Source organism: Dinoponera quadriceps, unplaced genomic scaffold, assembly GCF_001313825.1.
Source record: "Dinoponera quadriceps isolate SergipeBrazil2010 unplaced genomic scaffold, ASM131382v1 scaffold2952, whole genome shotgun sequence".
NCBI classification, from domain to species: Eukaryota; Metazoa; Arthropoda; class Insecta; order Hymenoptera; family Formicidae; genus Dinoponera; species Dinoponera quadriceps.
The window spans coordinates 770,399-785,688 of record NW_014557517.1 but is presented as its reverse complement, the minus strand read 5'-3'; the positions used below and the strand labels follow the sequence as shown (position 1 = coordinate 785,688).

Genomic DNA, 15,290 nt, shown 5'->3' with positions numbered 1-15,290 from the left:
TATATATATATATATATATGTCGCGGCGTTATATATATCACCGCGTATGGTTTACAAAGAATACACAACTGAATGTGAAAAACCAGGAATGGGAAAAACATATTCGGAATAATTTAGTTAGTGTAGAATTATTTTTTTCGAGACAATTTTCTATTTTTGGTCAAAGCCGTTTGAGTCGTGCGTGTCAACTAAACGGTAGATCCCTTTTTAAAATACATTTATTTCAGTGAAATCCTCTGCACGTATATCTATAAATCACATACACGCACGCACGCACGCACGCACGCACGCACGCACGCACGCACGTGCATACGCACATGCAATTTATACACACATACTTTAAGCGTTACACGCCTAAACGGTAAAATAAAATTCAAATAAAAATTGTGATAGAAACGTAAATCAAATAGAAATACATAGATATACGAGAGGTCGTCTTTTTTTCGCACCAACATTATTAATGACACTTTGTAGCAGCACACGCTCTCGCACAGTGTACGTAACTATCTTATATAACTAAACATTGTGACGTGTAATTAGAAACTTACAATAACAAGAATTATCGCGAGATTTATAATATATTTAGAGCATATATGTATATACATTATATGAAATATAACGTCGTTGTCGAAATTATACGATACTATAACGCATTAGTTAAGATAGGCGTGATTTTTTGTGTTTGGTTTTTCAAGTTCTATCATTAAAGCACAGAACCTTCTTGCCAAGCACAGAAATACGCCGTCTCCGAACACCGTATTCTTTGGAACGTTCTAAAGACCGAAGGCTGAATTAGAATTAGACGGCATTATCGCGGATATCATTACCTCGACACTTTGAAAGATTCATCGACAATGTGTGTGCGCGCGCGCGTGTGTATGTGTGTTTATTATACACACACTATTATATTACATGCGCGCGTATGTGCTCGTTTTATTCTTTTTTTTCTGTTTTTTTCTCGTTTAGACGAAGCTATCAACAGCTTGTGTTTCTAAGCTTTCATACGCCGAATGACGAATAAATGATCAGCGACAAATATCAATTGAAATCTCACATTTTTTTTCGACTACTAGGTAGTTATTTACAAAAAATTATACTTCACGGATCACCTTAATTTTGATGTATATTATAAAATGTAATCCTGAGCCATCTATACTCTGAATTATGTGAGGGTTGCATGTAATAATTTCTGAGATATATCGTTTTAAAATGTTTCAATTTTACACTTGATATTTTCCTCAATTGTTTATCGCTGCTACTATTCCAAATTCTTTGTTTTTTTTGTTTATATGGGCTAATTTCTGAGTACGTTATATGATGAATGGATATCGAGAAAAGGATTCACCTCCAATGAGCTTGATCTATGTCAATATACGTTGTCTATATTGATTAGAAGGGTTCGGAAAGAACCCTCTCAATGTATATAATAGCATTTTTTATATGTTTAATATTGACTTAAATAAACGGCTTTTTCGAAAAAACTTTTTCAGATTCCAGTGCCGTACATACAACCTTTACGTGATTCGAAGTACAGATGATTCAGAATTCCATCATGTATAACATATGTATGAAAATTAAAGTAACTCATGAAATAACCTTTCATAAATAATTACCAATATTATAATAGTATTTATACATATTAATAACAATGCATTTATTTAATGATGATATTTATGTTATTGTGCTTTAATAATTGAATAACTCTTACAACATGAACTTTGTTCTCATATTATATTTCTATTTATTATCGTTCGTGTATTTATAATCGCATGACACACTGGAATACTGGATACGTTCGTAGGTGAACGTGAAATGAACGCAAATCATGATTCATCGCCTTTCAATCGCGAAGAGAAAAACAAAGAAACAAAAAGAATGAAGACAAAATTGAGAAAAAGTGCGAGATACATTTGTCGATTTTTTGCAGCTACTACTCGCGGAAACACCGGCAGATACGAAATTTAAGTGAAGATACTACGTTTAACTATATTCAACCGAGAAAACATCCGTAATAACGCGTACTTCTTTTTCGTCCTTTGAATACTCTTAAAATCTGTACTCAACGTTATTGTCAATCCGATAACTCTTTCTGATGCCTCTACGCGTCTATACGTGCTAATACGTAACAGCGTAAGCTTTTACACAATGCCATTATTACGAGACACAAAACGCAACTTAACAAAAATTTACAATATCATGGTGATATACGTATAATATATCAACATAGAAAAAAAAAAAGAAAATACAACATCATCGAGCGAAATACTCAAACATTTTCCATTTTCCCTTGCCTACTGAGCTCGATAGCGAGAGCCAGATCGGCGTCCTCCTTCTCCTTACGCCTGAGTCTTTCCTGTTCCGTTTTTAAACTCTGTTTCTCCGCCCAAGCTAATTGTTCTTCCTCCGACAGATCGGTCACATTATTACCGTTCCACATCTTGCCGAAATCATTCGCAAGCTTCCCGTCGTTATAGGCGGTTTTTATTTTCGAAACGTCCAACTCGTGCTTCGTGACAGTTTTCGCGCCTTTAGCTGAAAACGCTTCATCGAGATCGAACGTTTTTGCTTTTACGTTAGCGAACGCGTTCGAGAAGTCGGTCTCGATGATTTGAGCGTTCCTGTTATCGACAGCGAACGCTTTCCCGAAGTCGGCATCGAACTTGTTCGCCGTTGCAGCGCTTTTCTCGATCTTCGTCTTGACGAGCGGAAATGTGTTTGAGAAATCGCTATCGGAAGCTTTGGCCAAAGAATTTTTACCGGAAAAAGCAGAAATTGTCCCAAAGCCGAAGGGATCCGTTTTGTCCGCACCATCACTGCTCTTGTTTGCATTTGCGTCCTCAGTTTCATCTTCAGCGAACGGGTCCGTTATGTTAAAAGGATCCTCGTAACGATAGTCGCGAAAGGGATCCTCCGTGAAGTCCGACAGCTTAGGTTGCGTCAGTACTACGTGACTCCTACTCGTCGCTCTTGCTGGCAGAGTCGTTCGATTAGGCGTTGGTTCCGGCTGAAGCAGGTTTTTGTCACTGGTCAGTTTTGTTTTACTGAAAGAAGGTACAAGCAAAATAACGCGAATACCGTCGACTGTCGTCCGGATTTAGCGACTGCTGGATTTAAGCCGCTACTAGTCGCTAGCAACACTGCAAAAATATTGTGATTTTATCACGTTCGAGTCGCGTTTATCGGTTTATTAAGTAATTTCGTTCGAATCGTTAAACGCGACTCGAGACAATCTGGAGTGTAAGCGATCGACTAATAACGAAAATATCATCATGCAATAGTGACGTAAATAAATTATTCAAATATCCTAGAAAAAAATATAAAGAAATTAATCTGCAGACAGCATGCTCTCCGAGAAGGCAGCCAGTGGCAGGCAGGTAAACTCAAAATTGTGTGTGCAGCTTCTACCTAAATATGAAACAAAATATTATTAAATACAATTAATACATTTAATATAGAAACGCAATATGATTACGAAAAAAACTCACTCGCGACATTCGGATATTGTACATTTAATGATACTTGATTATATATCGCGCGCGCGCGCTGTGTGTGTGTGTGTGTACAGAGTGTAACTAAAATATAAAGAACAAATTTAGGGAACGAGCTCTCCGCGCCAAACGCATAAAGAATTCTATTCGACGTATATTCGCACTGTTACTGAGATATAACTCAAACAAATGTTTATTAATGCAAAATGAAAAAGTAATATTTCATTATTTAATATTATTTATTACTTTCAGTTTTCAATTACAAATGTTCAAAGTGCCTCCATTTAACTCAATACATGTAAGGATACGTCAGATCATAGACTGTCGTACCCTTTCATAGATCCTGGGCCGAATAGTTTCAAAAAACAGCAAAGATATGTTGGTGTACTATATCTTCGTTGCCAATTTCGTAAACTGATGGATTTTAAGTGTCGCCACGTAAGGACCGACGAGCAATTGCTCCGATTGTAAGTAGTAAATCGTATTATAAGAGAATCCTGTTTTACCGCAAATTTGTTAATACTCGTTACTGGCTGCACAGAATTTAAAATCCTTCTGCACAATTGCAATACACATGGTAATGAAAAAAAGTTAAATTATAAAATTCTCTTTGTTTTTCGAATAAAGTCAAATACTCGTTTACCTCCTGTACGACCTCTTCCATTTCACCCAATTTTTTATCCCGTCAGGAAAGTCTTGAGTTTCGGGAACAGATGGTAATCCGAGGGAGCTGAATCGAGTGAATATGCGGAAGCAGTTCAAATTGCAGTTCGGTCAATTTTTGATCAACGAGACTACTTGAATACGCCGGTGCGTTACCATGGTGGAGCAACACCCTTTTTTGGCGATTCCTGGATATTTCTCCGCGATCGCTGCTTTTAATCGGTCCAAAAGTGATGCGTAATATTCTCCACTGATGGTTTTTCCCTTCTCGAAGTAGCCAATCAGGAGAATTCCTCTCGCATCCCAAAAAACTGATCACCTTTCCCGGCAGATGGAACGCATTTCGCCTTTTTCGATTCGCGGTCCACTCTTTCGACTGCTGTTTCGTTTCCGGGATATAATGGTGAATCCAAGTTTCATCCATGATTACAAAACGTCGCAAAAAATCCGCTGGATTCTTCTTAAACACTTGCAAACAGTCGGCTGATATTCACAATCGTTTCTGCTCTGGTGTGACCGGCACCCATCTTGCGCTAAGTTTTTCATGTGCAATTCATTACGCAAAATGAAGTGAACCCACTCAGTTGAGACGCCTGTGGCATCTCTGCTAACTCGCGCACCTTCACTCATCTGTCGGTCAAAACCATTTCATGGACTTTATGATTCCTGGCGTCACAGTTGATTTCGAGGACGCGGTGCATCTTCGATGCTTGTTCCAACCACGTTGGAATTCATTTACCCAAAGTCGAATGGTTTCATAGGAAGGACATGAGTCACCCAATGTAAGGGAAATCCTCTCATGAATTTCCTTCGCCCTTCCAGAAAAAAGAATCATACCACGAATTCCGATTTTATCCATTTCCCACTGTCACTCGAAACACTTCTGTTTAAGCAACTATCAAACAACATTTAGGGGGAACCTTGAGGAGTATTTCCACCAAGCGGCACGGCAGCTGTTCAGTCGGCAACGGTACGCAGTTACGTGAATGTCGAGAACTCCGAGCGTCGCATTTCACCATGACCGAGCGGAGAATTTGCATGAAATTTTGCCAAAAACTTGGCCACACATAGACAACCGAGACAATCGGTATGATCCGTAAAGTTTGTGGTAATGACTCTATGAGTGATGCACAAATAAAAGAGTGGTTTAAACAGTTCAAAGATAGTTGTGTCAAATTGGCCCCACATGTTGCTACATGTTTTTAACGTAAAATTTCCCCCTCTATCGATTTCCGATATCAAAAATAGGCTATTCTACTTAAGAAAACAAAAGTTGGCCTTCAAATGATCTTGAAAAAGAACATCCGTGACAAAGACAAGGTTATCATCGCGGGTGTTCCCCTCTACAATTTTTGTTTAAAATGTTTTTCTTTAAAACGTCTTTCTAAAAAAAAGATTTCAATTGATCTTTCAAAATGGGACACTCTGTATACGTGTGTGTGTGTGTGTATAGTGCATGAAAACAATTTACAAAGATAATAAATATGCTATTAAAGAAGAAGATAGTATTATCAAAGAAATTATAGATAAAGATAATATTATCAAAGAAATTTATAAAATTTGCACGGGTAGGGATGAATACTATTATTGAATGTACATACCTTTGAATCAAAATTGGTGAAATCAGCGAATCCGGTGGAAGATGTGAAACTATTGATGTTATTGTTGTCAATCGTTGTTTGTTGAGCACTAAATGGATCGGAGTTTGCATTCGTAAACGGATCCGGAGTAGGCGAAGGCGTTGGAGGAGCAGGGGCAGCTCTTAATGGACCAGTTGGACCTTGACTGGGTCGTGGTGGAGCAGGTCGTGGCGGTGGTTGCTTCGCTTTCTTCGGCGGAAGAGCAGGACTGGGGCTTTCTGGGCGCGGAGGAGCGTGGAGATTCGAGAATGGATCATCCCCGAATGGATCCTTCGTATTCTTAATATAGAAAAAAAAAAAAGAAGGGAGCGTTATATTAGTTATTCTTTAACGTTTCTACAAATCATAAAATACAGAACGAGTTTATAAAGAGATTTTGTCACATACCGACGTCGCAGTTGTAGATAACTTGTCGGCATGCTTTCCATTGTCAAATGGATCGAAAGGATCCTGCTTTGCCGTTGCATTAGTATTGTCAAACGCGGTGAAAGGGTCTGCTCCGAAACTTTCCTGCCATTTTTTTATTTTTTAATTAACGATGGCGCACGTAAAAACTCGAGGAAATGAAACAAGGAAATAGATATTACTTGTACATTAATTTACGAAGAACTTACGTTAGATGGCTGCACAGAAAATGCACTTCCAAACGGATCAGATGATGGTGCGCTGAATACTTCTTTGGCTTTACTAGTCGCGAAAGGATCTTGTTCTCCGAATCCATCTAAAACGTTAGTAGCGGTTGCTTCGGAAAAGGCATCAGTTTTTATCTCCTTTACTTCGTCCGCATTCTTTGTTGGCGATTTATATCTAATTTATTTGTAACACACAAAGACATTATTATTAAAATTATAGGAAAAAGAAATGAGGGACAGAAAGAGTGGGAAGGAGGGGGGAGAAAAACTTGATACATACTCTATATCCACAATCTCGGTAATCTCTATAAACCGTAGACTAGTATCAGGTACAAGAGCGACATCGCCCGCGTCTAGCGCAGAATCATAAAGCGCAATGGAGTCGCTCATTTGACGTTGCTGCTCCTGTAGATGAGTAATCTTTGCCTTTGCTTGACAGATTTCCAATTGAGTGTCCTGTAGCTTTTTGGTGAGTTCGTTTAGTTGGTCCCTATTCTTATTCTGTTGTTGCTCCAAATGTTGCTCTTCCTGTCGTAGACCTTCGAGTTCCTGCCTCTTAAGATTCAGCTCCTCTTCCTGAGTCCGCAGTACTGACTCTTGTTCTTCAGCTTGCTGACGGAGCTTATCAACCTTAGATGACACATAAGGTGGATTTGTGAACAATTTGGCAGTCTTCCTCGTTTTATAAATTTGTAGTAAGACAAGTACAGTCTTATGTATTAATTTGCAAATTTATATCTATATTTTTACAATTAAAATAGTATGAAAAATACGAAAGTATGTTTTAAACGTTTAGATTACGTTATATATATATAGTGCAACAATTCATGCATGCCGGCGAAGCACTAATAATGCACTAGTGTTATCTGTACGTGTGTATTACAAGAGTATATTTAACCGTATGACGGAGGTCAGTAGTTTTATTTAATTCGACAATACTAACAAATATTTCCAAAAATACATACATACATCAACGATATGTTACAAAAAGTGTTGCCAAAACATTATGCATGAAAAAAAGATTTACCCAAAACGTGTACTTTATACTGCAAGAAATCACATATTAAATACAAATTTAATATATAAAATATTATAATTCACGTTAAACGATATTATTTTGACATCTTTTTTATGTACCTTCTTCAGTTCCTCCCAAATCTTCTCTTCGACTTCACTCAAATCTCTATCTATTTCAGCCTTCTACAAGCCAAACATAATAAAATAAAATCATGAAGGGAAACGAAAATATAATACAAAATAAACGAATAATTAATGAGAAAATCGCGTTTATTTTTTTTTAAGTGTAACGTGTCAGCCTTCATTAGCTATATAGGGTGCTTGATACAACATATATATTCGCTCGTGTGCAATTAGAACTCATCAAACTGGATAAAAAGTCGCTTACCATTTTGCACACAATTACAATTATTATGATAATTAAAAAAAATTAGCGAATTAGTATACGTAATACGATGGGATGAACTTCGTAGAGCAGTTTAAAGATACATATCTTGACTATTTCCTGGTAGTGATAAATATCGGCTGGCAGCGAAACATCCAATAACGTTGTAAGCAACGTAGTCCAGCGTTACATACATAATTCTGCCAATATTTTCTGTTTCAGGAGATCACAGGAAATAAACTCAAGACATATCTTCGTAGACTCCCCTACACAGTTCATCTCACTGTACTCTGCGCACTTGCGACAATTTCTTTTAATTAATATTTCAATAATTATTTTGGTTATTTGTAAAATAATAAAAAACTATTTCATTCAGTGTTATTTATTCTACCTGTACACATGTGCAAATGTATGCGTTGTGTCAGACATCCTGTAAATATAAATTGAAATAAGCGAAGAACTAAAGTATGTAAAAAAAAAAAAGAAGTGATTTAAATTTTGTGTATGTGTGTGTGTGTGTGTGTGTGTGTGGGTGTGTGTGTATACATACACGAGCGTGGCATAGCAGATAGCGCACTGGTCTGTTATACTAGAGGTCCGCTTCCCCCGGTAGAACCAAAATATTTTCTTACGCTCGTGTCTTCCTCTCCGATGAACTTGGCAAACCACCGAGAGAAAGAGAGAGAGAATATCTTCACAAAAAACCCCACTCAAACTGCCGTTTGGAATCGGTTTTAAACTAAGTCCCATATACTTGTATATAATCTGCGTGCGTACCACAAATATATGCGTTTGAGGATCGGACAACGGCGAAAGACGTTATAAAACCGATATATATATATATATATACACACACACACATATATGTATGTTCAAACAAAAATGTATTAATATAACACTGATATATCAGTATACATGAAAGTTCAATGTGTTTGTTATTACTATTTATTATTATTTTATTTCATTCATCAAACATTGTAATATAAAAAAAAAATTAAGATTACAAGAGCAATGTACAAGTAACAACTGCACGTGCACCTTCATGTAGTTGTGCCTAAAAAGCAGTGCTGCACATTCAATAAGCAAGCTACTGTTCGATACATCATCAAATCTTTGTTTACCTGTGCCTTTAAGTCATTTAATCTCTTCTGCGCCTCACCCTTTTGATTCCCAAGTTGTTTCAAGGTTGCCGCAAGCGTGTCTAACTCACTTTGAAGGCTCTTAATTTCTCCATTCTTTATTTTTATGTCTGCTTCTTTCTGCGCTATATCCTGCTCCATGCTTTGCCTTTCGCGCACAAGTTCTGCTATGTCTTTGCTTATCATATCCAGTTCTGGATTTGAATAACCTGATATGTTATTGTTTTCCTGAAACATCATAACATATTTAAAAGATCAGTGCTTGTAATCCTTGTTGAAATATCTATCATATCGTAACATTTACTTGTGGGAAAGTGTAACATATTTACTTTGATATATAATTAATTTACATTAAGGACCTGTGTTATATATTAAAAATTAGATTATTAGACTAGAAACATTTTAATTGCGTTCATTTCATTCTGAATATACAATTTTGATGCAATTTAGATCCGATATAACATTGTAGCCTCGTTGTGTGTTACAAATATACGTTCGAAATCTGTTTCGTATTGCGTTGTAATTTATATATGAATGAAATTGCTATCACAAAGTTTGCGTCTTATGAATTCTTGTATATATTGCTCGCAACTCATATTTGATTCTTCCAAGGTCATCTGCATAATAACTTAGACAATCTACTATCTCGGGCTATGACTTTTAACCGTTTAATCTCGTTTTATCTCGATTTTTCGATCGTAATTTAGATCCCTAAATTTAAACCAATTACGTTGATAATTCAACCGTTATGCAACCGTTGTGTCCGTTGTGTCCGCTGAACACAACGTATATACATCTCTATATTTAAAGAACAAATACAAAACATCAGGCACATCGATTGGCGTTTTACCATATAGTGTTGTAAATAACTTCATGATAATCTTGACGTAGCATGAAGATACGCGTAATAATATCCATTGTAGTTTATTATTATTTAAGTAAAATTTCTTTTACTTTATCACAATCACGCTATTTAGACAAACATAATGAATTGCGGAAGAAAATCAACAGAATACTTCATGGCAAACAGGGTACGCTTTTATCACACGTAAATAACACAGTTTGTATAATGATTTTGTCGTATAAGTAATTATAATAAGGTGGCGAGATGTTACTGAATATTGACGAATACGAGTATCCGCGAACCAACGAAACTCTGAGGCAGATTCACAAACAGCAGTGGCTAGATTATTATGAGTGTTTGGAAAGGACATACATAGGACGCGAGGGGATTATCTATCCAAGTGCGCTCACAGCGCTCGAAGGAACTTCTGTGACGTACGATTAAAAAAAGAAATAGGCTAGTATTCAGAGCCGGATCTTATACTTGAGAACATCTTAATTTTGTCTTCACTATATATTGTAGCCAATGAAACAATCAATAAAGCATCCGAAGATGAACTTAAGGCGATTTTAAACATAAGGTCTGATTATGAATGCCGGCCAAAGTCCATAGGGAATAATTGCGAAATTAAATAAGAGGTTAATTTGCAGTTTAAATTGTGAAATTTGTATTTCGCCAGCAGAGATGCGTATGGCCAATTTAATAGAATGGTATTCCAACAGCAGCAGCCACAAAGACAACATCAATAAAAGAATCGTAGAAGATATAGATCATATCGTCCGACAGTCATCAGACAACCAGTATATTGTCATGTATAATCTCAAAGTATATATTCCAAGATGTATAATGTATTACACGTGTATTACACATGTGTGCACAAATGATCATACTTTAGCTAGAACAGACGGGATTATATTGGTGCGAAATGCGACATACCACGGGATCGGCTTACTACCTGCATATTGATAGCGATTTTAAGACGATAGATATGTATCCAGAGACAGCGGTTCATGCTTTGACTAAGAGTATACCAGAATATGAGCTGAAAATTCACACTACTTGGACTGCATGGGGCTCATGTTCTACATGTGGCATGGTCGGAATAAAATTTCGATACGGTTACTGCACTATTTCCTTTCTCGGAACATATACGACCAACGCACCAATAGCTGATAAATTGCAATATACAAAGAGAAAAGGTAAATTTAAAAGAACAAATGACGAGTTTTTTCCAGCTTTTCCCAATCCTTATTCGATCCTAAGCCGAAGAATGGAATGAAAAGATCGAGAATACAACTCAGACAACGACAGTGAACGAGAGTCTGCGGGTCCGATTGAGAACGGCGCTATTATTATTTAAAAATCAATTGCCATGTAAATCAAAACTTGTCCCAAAACAGATTCAGATAATACCAGCCGTTAAAAACAGAGGAACTGAAATGATGAGGCGTTATTGCAAGGTATCTATGTTGAAAGATTAGCGATTATGGGGAATCGAACAAATAACATTAGCTTTGTTCTCTTGCGATAGAAAAAGTGCCGAAAAAACATAATATTCGAAGTACGCGACGAGAAGGGAAATATTCTAGAAAGTGCAAACAATAGTGCTGGTATATATTCTATGATTCAAGGAATACCTAAGCTGTTGCCATCAGTAACACGTACTGCAGTTTATAAAAAACATAATAAAAAGATCAAACTCGTATGTCCAGGGTAGTATAAAAGTCACTAAGAAAAAATTACTTTTTAATGAGCGATAAAAAGAACTATTGTCTTGATCTATATTGACATTTCAGAAACTTAAATATGGATGTTCCGATTAACTGGCAGATTGACGATAAGATAATAATCCCGTCCCGCATCGCAAAACAGTCAAATGGAAGAATCCGCATTAATCCTCAGATGCATATAATATTTCAATCTCTCAAGTTTGAAGACACTAATACATATAGGTAAGTCAAATTTATTAGCTAGCAAATAAACGACAAAGTCTAAAAAAATTATTTTCCGTTATTAGTTGCTGGCAAGATAATGAACTCACTGGTATAATAAATCTAAATGTGATTGGAGAAGTCGAATTTAAATTAAATCATCACGTTATTTTAATTGGCGCCATTTGTATAATTAGTGTATTTCTCGTAATATTCTGGAAAGCTTTCAAAGGCCATACACGATATACGATGCATTAATAGAATTGTGTAAATTTTGACATTAAGTGCCTTATAATTCAGGATATATAAGCCGTATGTACGTTTGTATGCATAGATGTAGCAAAAAAAAAATCAGGAAAATACTTCAATAAAATTACCACAATAGTTTCTCCAACTTTCCGCATTGAAGGTGGTACCATTTCTGGAGTTAAATTTGCCGGAGGATCTATACCATTGAGTGTCTGTTTAATAAGCCACATAGCTATAGCGAATTGTTCCTTATTCAGTTTTCCGCTTTGACAAGTATCACATAAACTCCTATAACAGTGAGCAATGTCTTTGTTAACGCCTCGGTTATGACTCTCGATATCATCCACTGTAAAATAGTACTCTACTCACCAAATATGAGCTAATACAGTGTGTGGAAGTCCACTTTGAAGGAAGACGTCTTTGATTTCCAAACCCGAGACAAATCCATCCATGTCCATGTCAGCTTGTAAAAATAATTTCTCCGCGGCTATTTGATCCTCGACTGAGACTACCCACTGCACTTGCGTAGTCATCTAAAAGTACGCCATACATGAATATTACAGTGTTAATTATCGTACGAGCGTTGTGAGCATTACAAGTTTTCTTTAGGTTACAGTTTAAAGGATAAATACTTTTACGTCTAACCCAGTCAAGCTCTTCACAGCCGTTGTGTTCGGCAAGGGTGGGATTGGCGGTGGTTGCGATGACGATGATGCCAATATTGCTGATGCCATGCCCATTGGTACAGGGGATTTCGGCTTAGGCATAACAATATCTTTTCTTTTACCAGGTGGCATTAATTCTGGTGGAAGTACACTTGGTATTGCATATTTTTCCAATGCTTTATATACAAGATGCATGGCCTAATATGGTAGTAAACAGGATTATATACAGAAGCAAAATTTTAAAACATCACTACATAAGCGCTATAACCAATACTTACAACTACAAATTCATGTCTGTCCAGCATACCATCTTTGTCCATATCTGCCAAATCCCAGATCTTCCCAAGAGTATCCAAAGGAAGTTTGCTATCCATAAGAACACCTTTCACTTTATTCCCAGATATATATCCATTGGATGGTTGTAAGCTATCAAAAAGCTGATCATATTTTGCCCGTTCTGTAGGATTAATCGACCAATCTCCATTGTTTATGGATGTTATTACAGGCAGAGCGTTAGTAATAGTCTTCTGAGGAATAACTGGGATTTCTCCCTAATGCCAAACAAAATGTATCATATAATGTTTATTTCAATTACAAATACATATGTAGGTAAGCTTACCATTTTTGGTGGCGGTAATTCAAGATTTAAGTTAGACATATTTAAATCTTTTCCACTCTGTGCCAGTGCGCACAACTTCAGAGCGACAAAAAGGCCAGACTTATCCAAGCTTCCACGTGACTGTGGATCAGCCATATCCCATATTTTACTTAAAATAACATCACTCAGCTGGGATTTCTTAAGAAATCTTGCAGCATCCATTGCTTCAATTCGTCCCTGTCCATTTGGATCAACCTAGAAACAATATAGCTGATTTGTACATAACTGCCCATACATTTGTATACACATATGCATACAGTGCCTATCCTTCTTACGAATAATAATAATATACCTGATTGTAATAAGCTTCATATATCGCGGTATGGCTTCCAGCCACCTGAAAAACGATATTCTTCGTTTCTTTCTGCGACAAGTATCCGATTTAAATAACAAATAAACGTACGAACAATTAATTCCGATAAGAAAATAATCAGCGGAAACGGGAGTATACGAGGCTTATCAACGCCCAAATGAATGACGGGTGCGTGAAAGCAAACCGATAAATCAGCAAATACGGATAACTTGTGTATCGCGTGCTAATAGGGATTTCTCACCAAATAAGTAAAAATTTACAGAAAAGTAGGCAAAATAACACTTGACATGAGTTTTGCATCAAAAAGGAATGCCTTGAACTAAACCGCTCGACGAGGATATATACCAACGATTGCATTATCGCGACAAAAACGTGAAAGTTCGACCGTTAGCGTGACCACAGTACACGGATCGCGACGAGGCCTCGCGAAAGGAAACTTTTTCGATGTCGCCGAAGCGTATCAAGCATTATATTTTCGTAAAATCGTCAAAATTACGAAGTACCTGCGTAGGTGACGGCAGGGCGGCCATACTTGCATTAAACACTGGCTTAACCAATCAGACCCTCAATCGATAGCATACGATTTTAACTGTTTCGCTTAGCATCGTTACGGACGTACTTTTGACATCGGCAGATGCTCGGATATATTATCGCAATCATGTTTTTATCTTATCTGTTTAGAATCGATGATCGCGCGGAGATAGTAGAAAATTATTACAATAATACTTTGCAGAATATAGTGCCGAGGTCTTCAGCCAATTAAATACGCAACCATTTGCGCCGTACGCTATACTCAACTGTCATGAACTGTACCGGATTTGTTCCCACCCAATCGTAGGCCGGTATTCATAATCAGATCTTATATTTAGGACCGTTTTAAATTTATCTTTAGATGCTTCATAGCTGGTGAAATGAACTGAAGATGAACTTAAGACAGTCTTATATTTAAAATCCAACTATGAATACTAGTCTGTAGATAATATAAGCCCTAAGAAATGCTCAAGAAATTAACCAATCACAATCGAATTATAGAAGAATAATCAATTGTGATTGGTCGATTTCTTAAGGCTCAAAACTCTATTAGAGATCTAGCCTTAAGCCAACGGCACACGATGTTTGTTTACGTGCTAGAATCGCTTGTTGGATAGAAATACTGCGTTCTAATTGGTGCTTTTCCAAAAATGGATGACAATACATCAATCAAAACGAAGTATTTCCATCCAGCACGAAAACAAGCATCGTGTGCCGCTGGCTCTAGTCCCGGTTTACAATAAATGTTTCTAAGTCTGAAAAAATTGACCAATCACGGTTGAAGAGGTATAGGAGAATAGTCGATTATGATTGGTCAATTTCTTAAGGCTTAGAATTTAAATTCTCATTGCAAACCCCTCTTTATCATAGGCTGGTATTCATAGTAAGATCTCAGCCCGTCTTAAGTTCATCTTCAGATGCTATACGGCTCATTTCATTGGCTACGAAGCATCTGAAGGTGTACTTTGTGGCCGGATGTCACTAGCTGAGTGAAAACATCGACGTTTAATCATCCAGGTCCCGCCGAACCTTTCGAAGTGAAGTTCCCCACGGATCCCGCTGCCCGTCCACGGTCGCCAGAGCGTTTTTGAGAACTTCGCCCAAACTCCAGGCCCGGGAAGCTGGACCGGCCAAC

The 15,290-nt window shown here is 37.1% G+C and overlaps 1 protein-coding gene across 4 annotated transcripts; it reads right to left on the bottom strand.

Moving 5' to 3' along the window:
• Positions 1-200: 200 nt before the first annotated feature.
• LOC106749271 (epidermal growth factor receptor substrate 15-like 1) lies at positions 201-14,445 on the bottom strand. Of its 4 annotated transcripts, none has more exons than XM_014628562.1 (14): positions 14,128-14,442; positions 13,604-13,648; positions 13,273-13,506; positions 12,932-13,204; positions 12,621-12,851; positions 12,358-12,521; positions 12,117-12,276; positions 8,947-9,192; positions 7,561-7,623; positions 6,704-7,053; positions 6,406-6,598; positions 6,179-6,301; positions 5,753-6,070; positions 201-3,004 (listed from the first exon to the last, which is right to left on the bottom strand). In XM_014628562.1, the coding sequence occupies exons 1-14, from the start codon at positions 14,152-14,154 to the stop codon at positions 2,267-2,269; spliced, it is 3,165 nt and encodes a 1,054-aa protein (XP_014484048.1). In that variant the 5' UTR covers positions 14,155-14,442; the 3' UTR covers positions 201-2,266. The 4 variants fall into 4 exon arrangements, with proteins under 4 accessions (XP_014484048.1, XP_014484049.1, XP_014484051.1 ...); XM_014628565.1 differs by having other exon boundaries at positions 2,955-3,041; positions 14,128-14,445; XM_014628564.1 differs by having other exon boundaries at positions 2,997-3,405; positions 14,128-14,445.
• Positions 14,446-15,290: the final 845 nt, after the last annotated feature.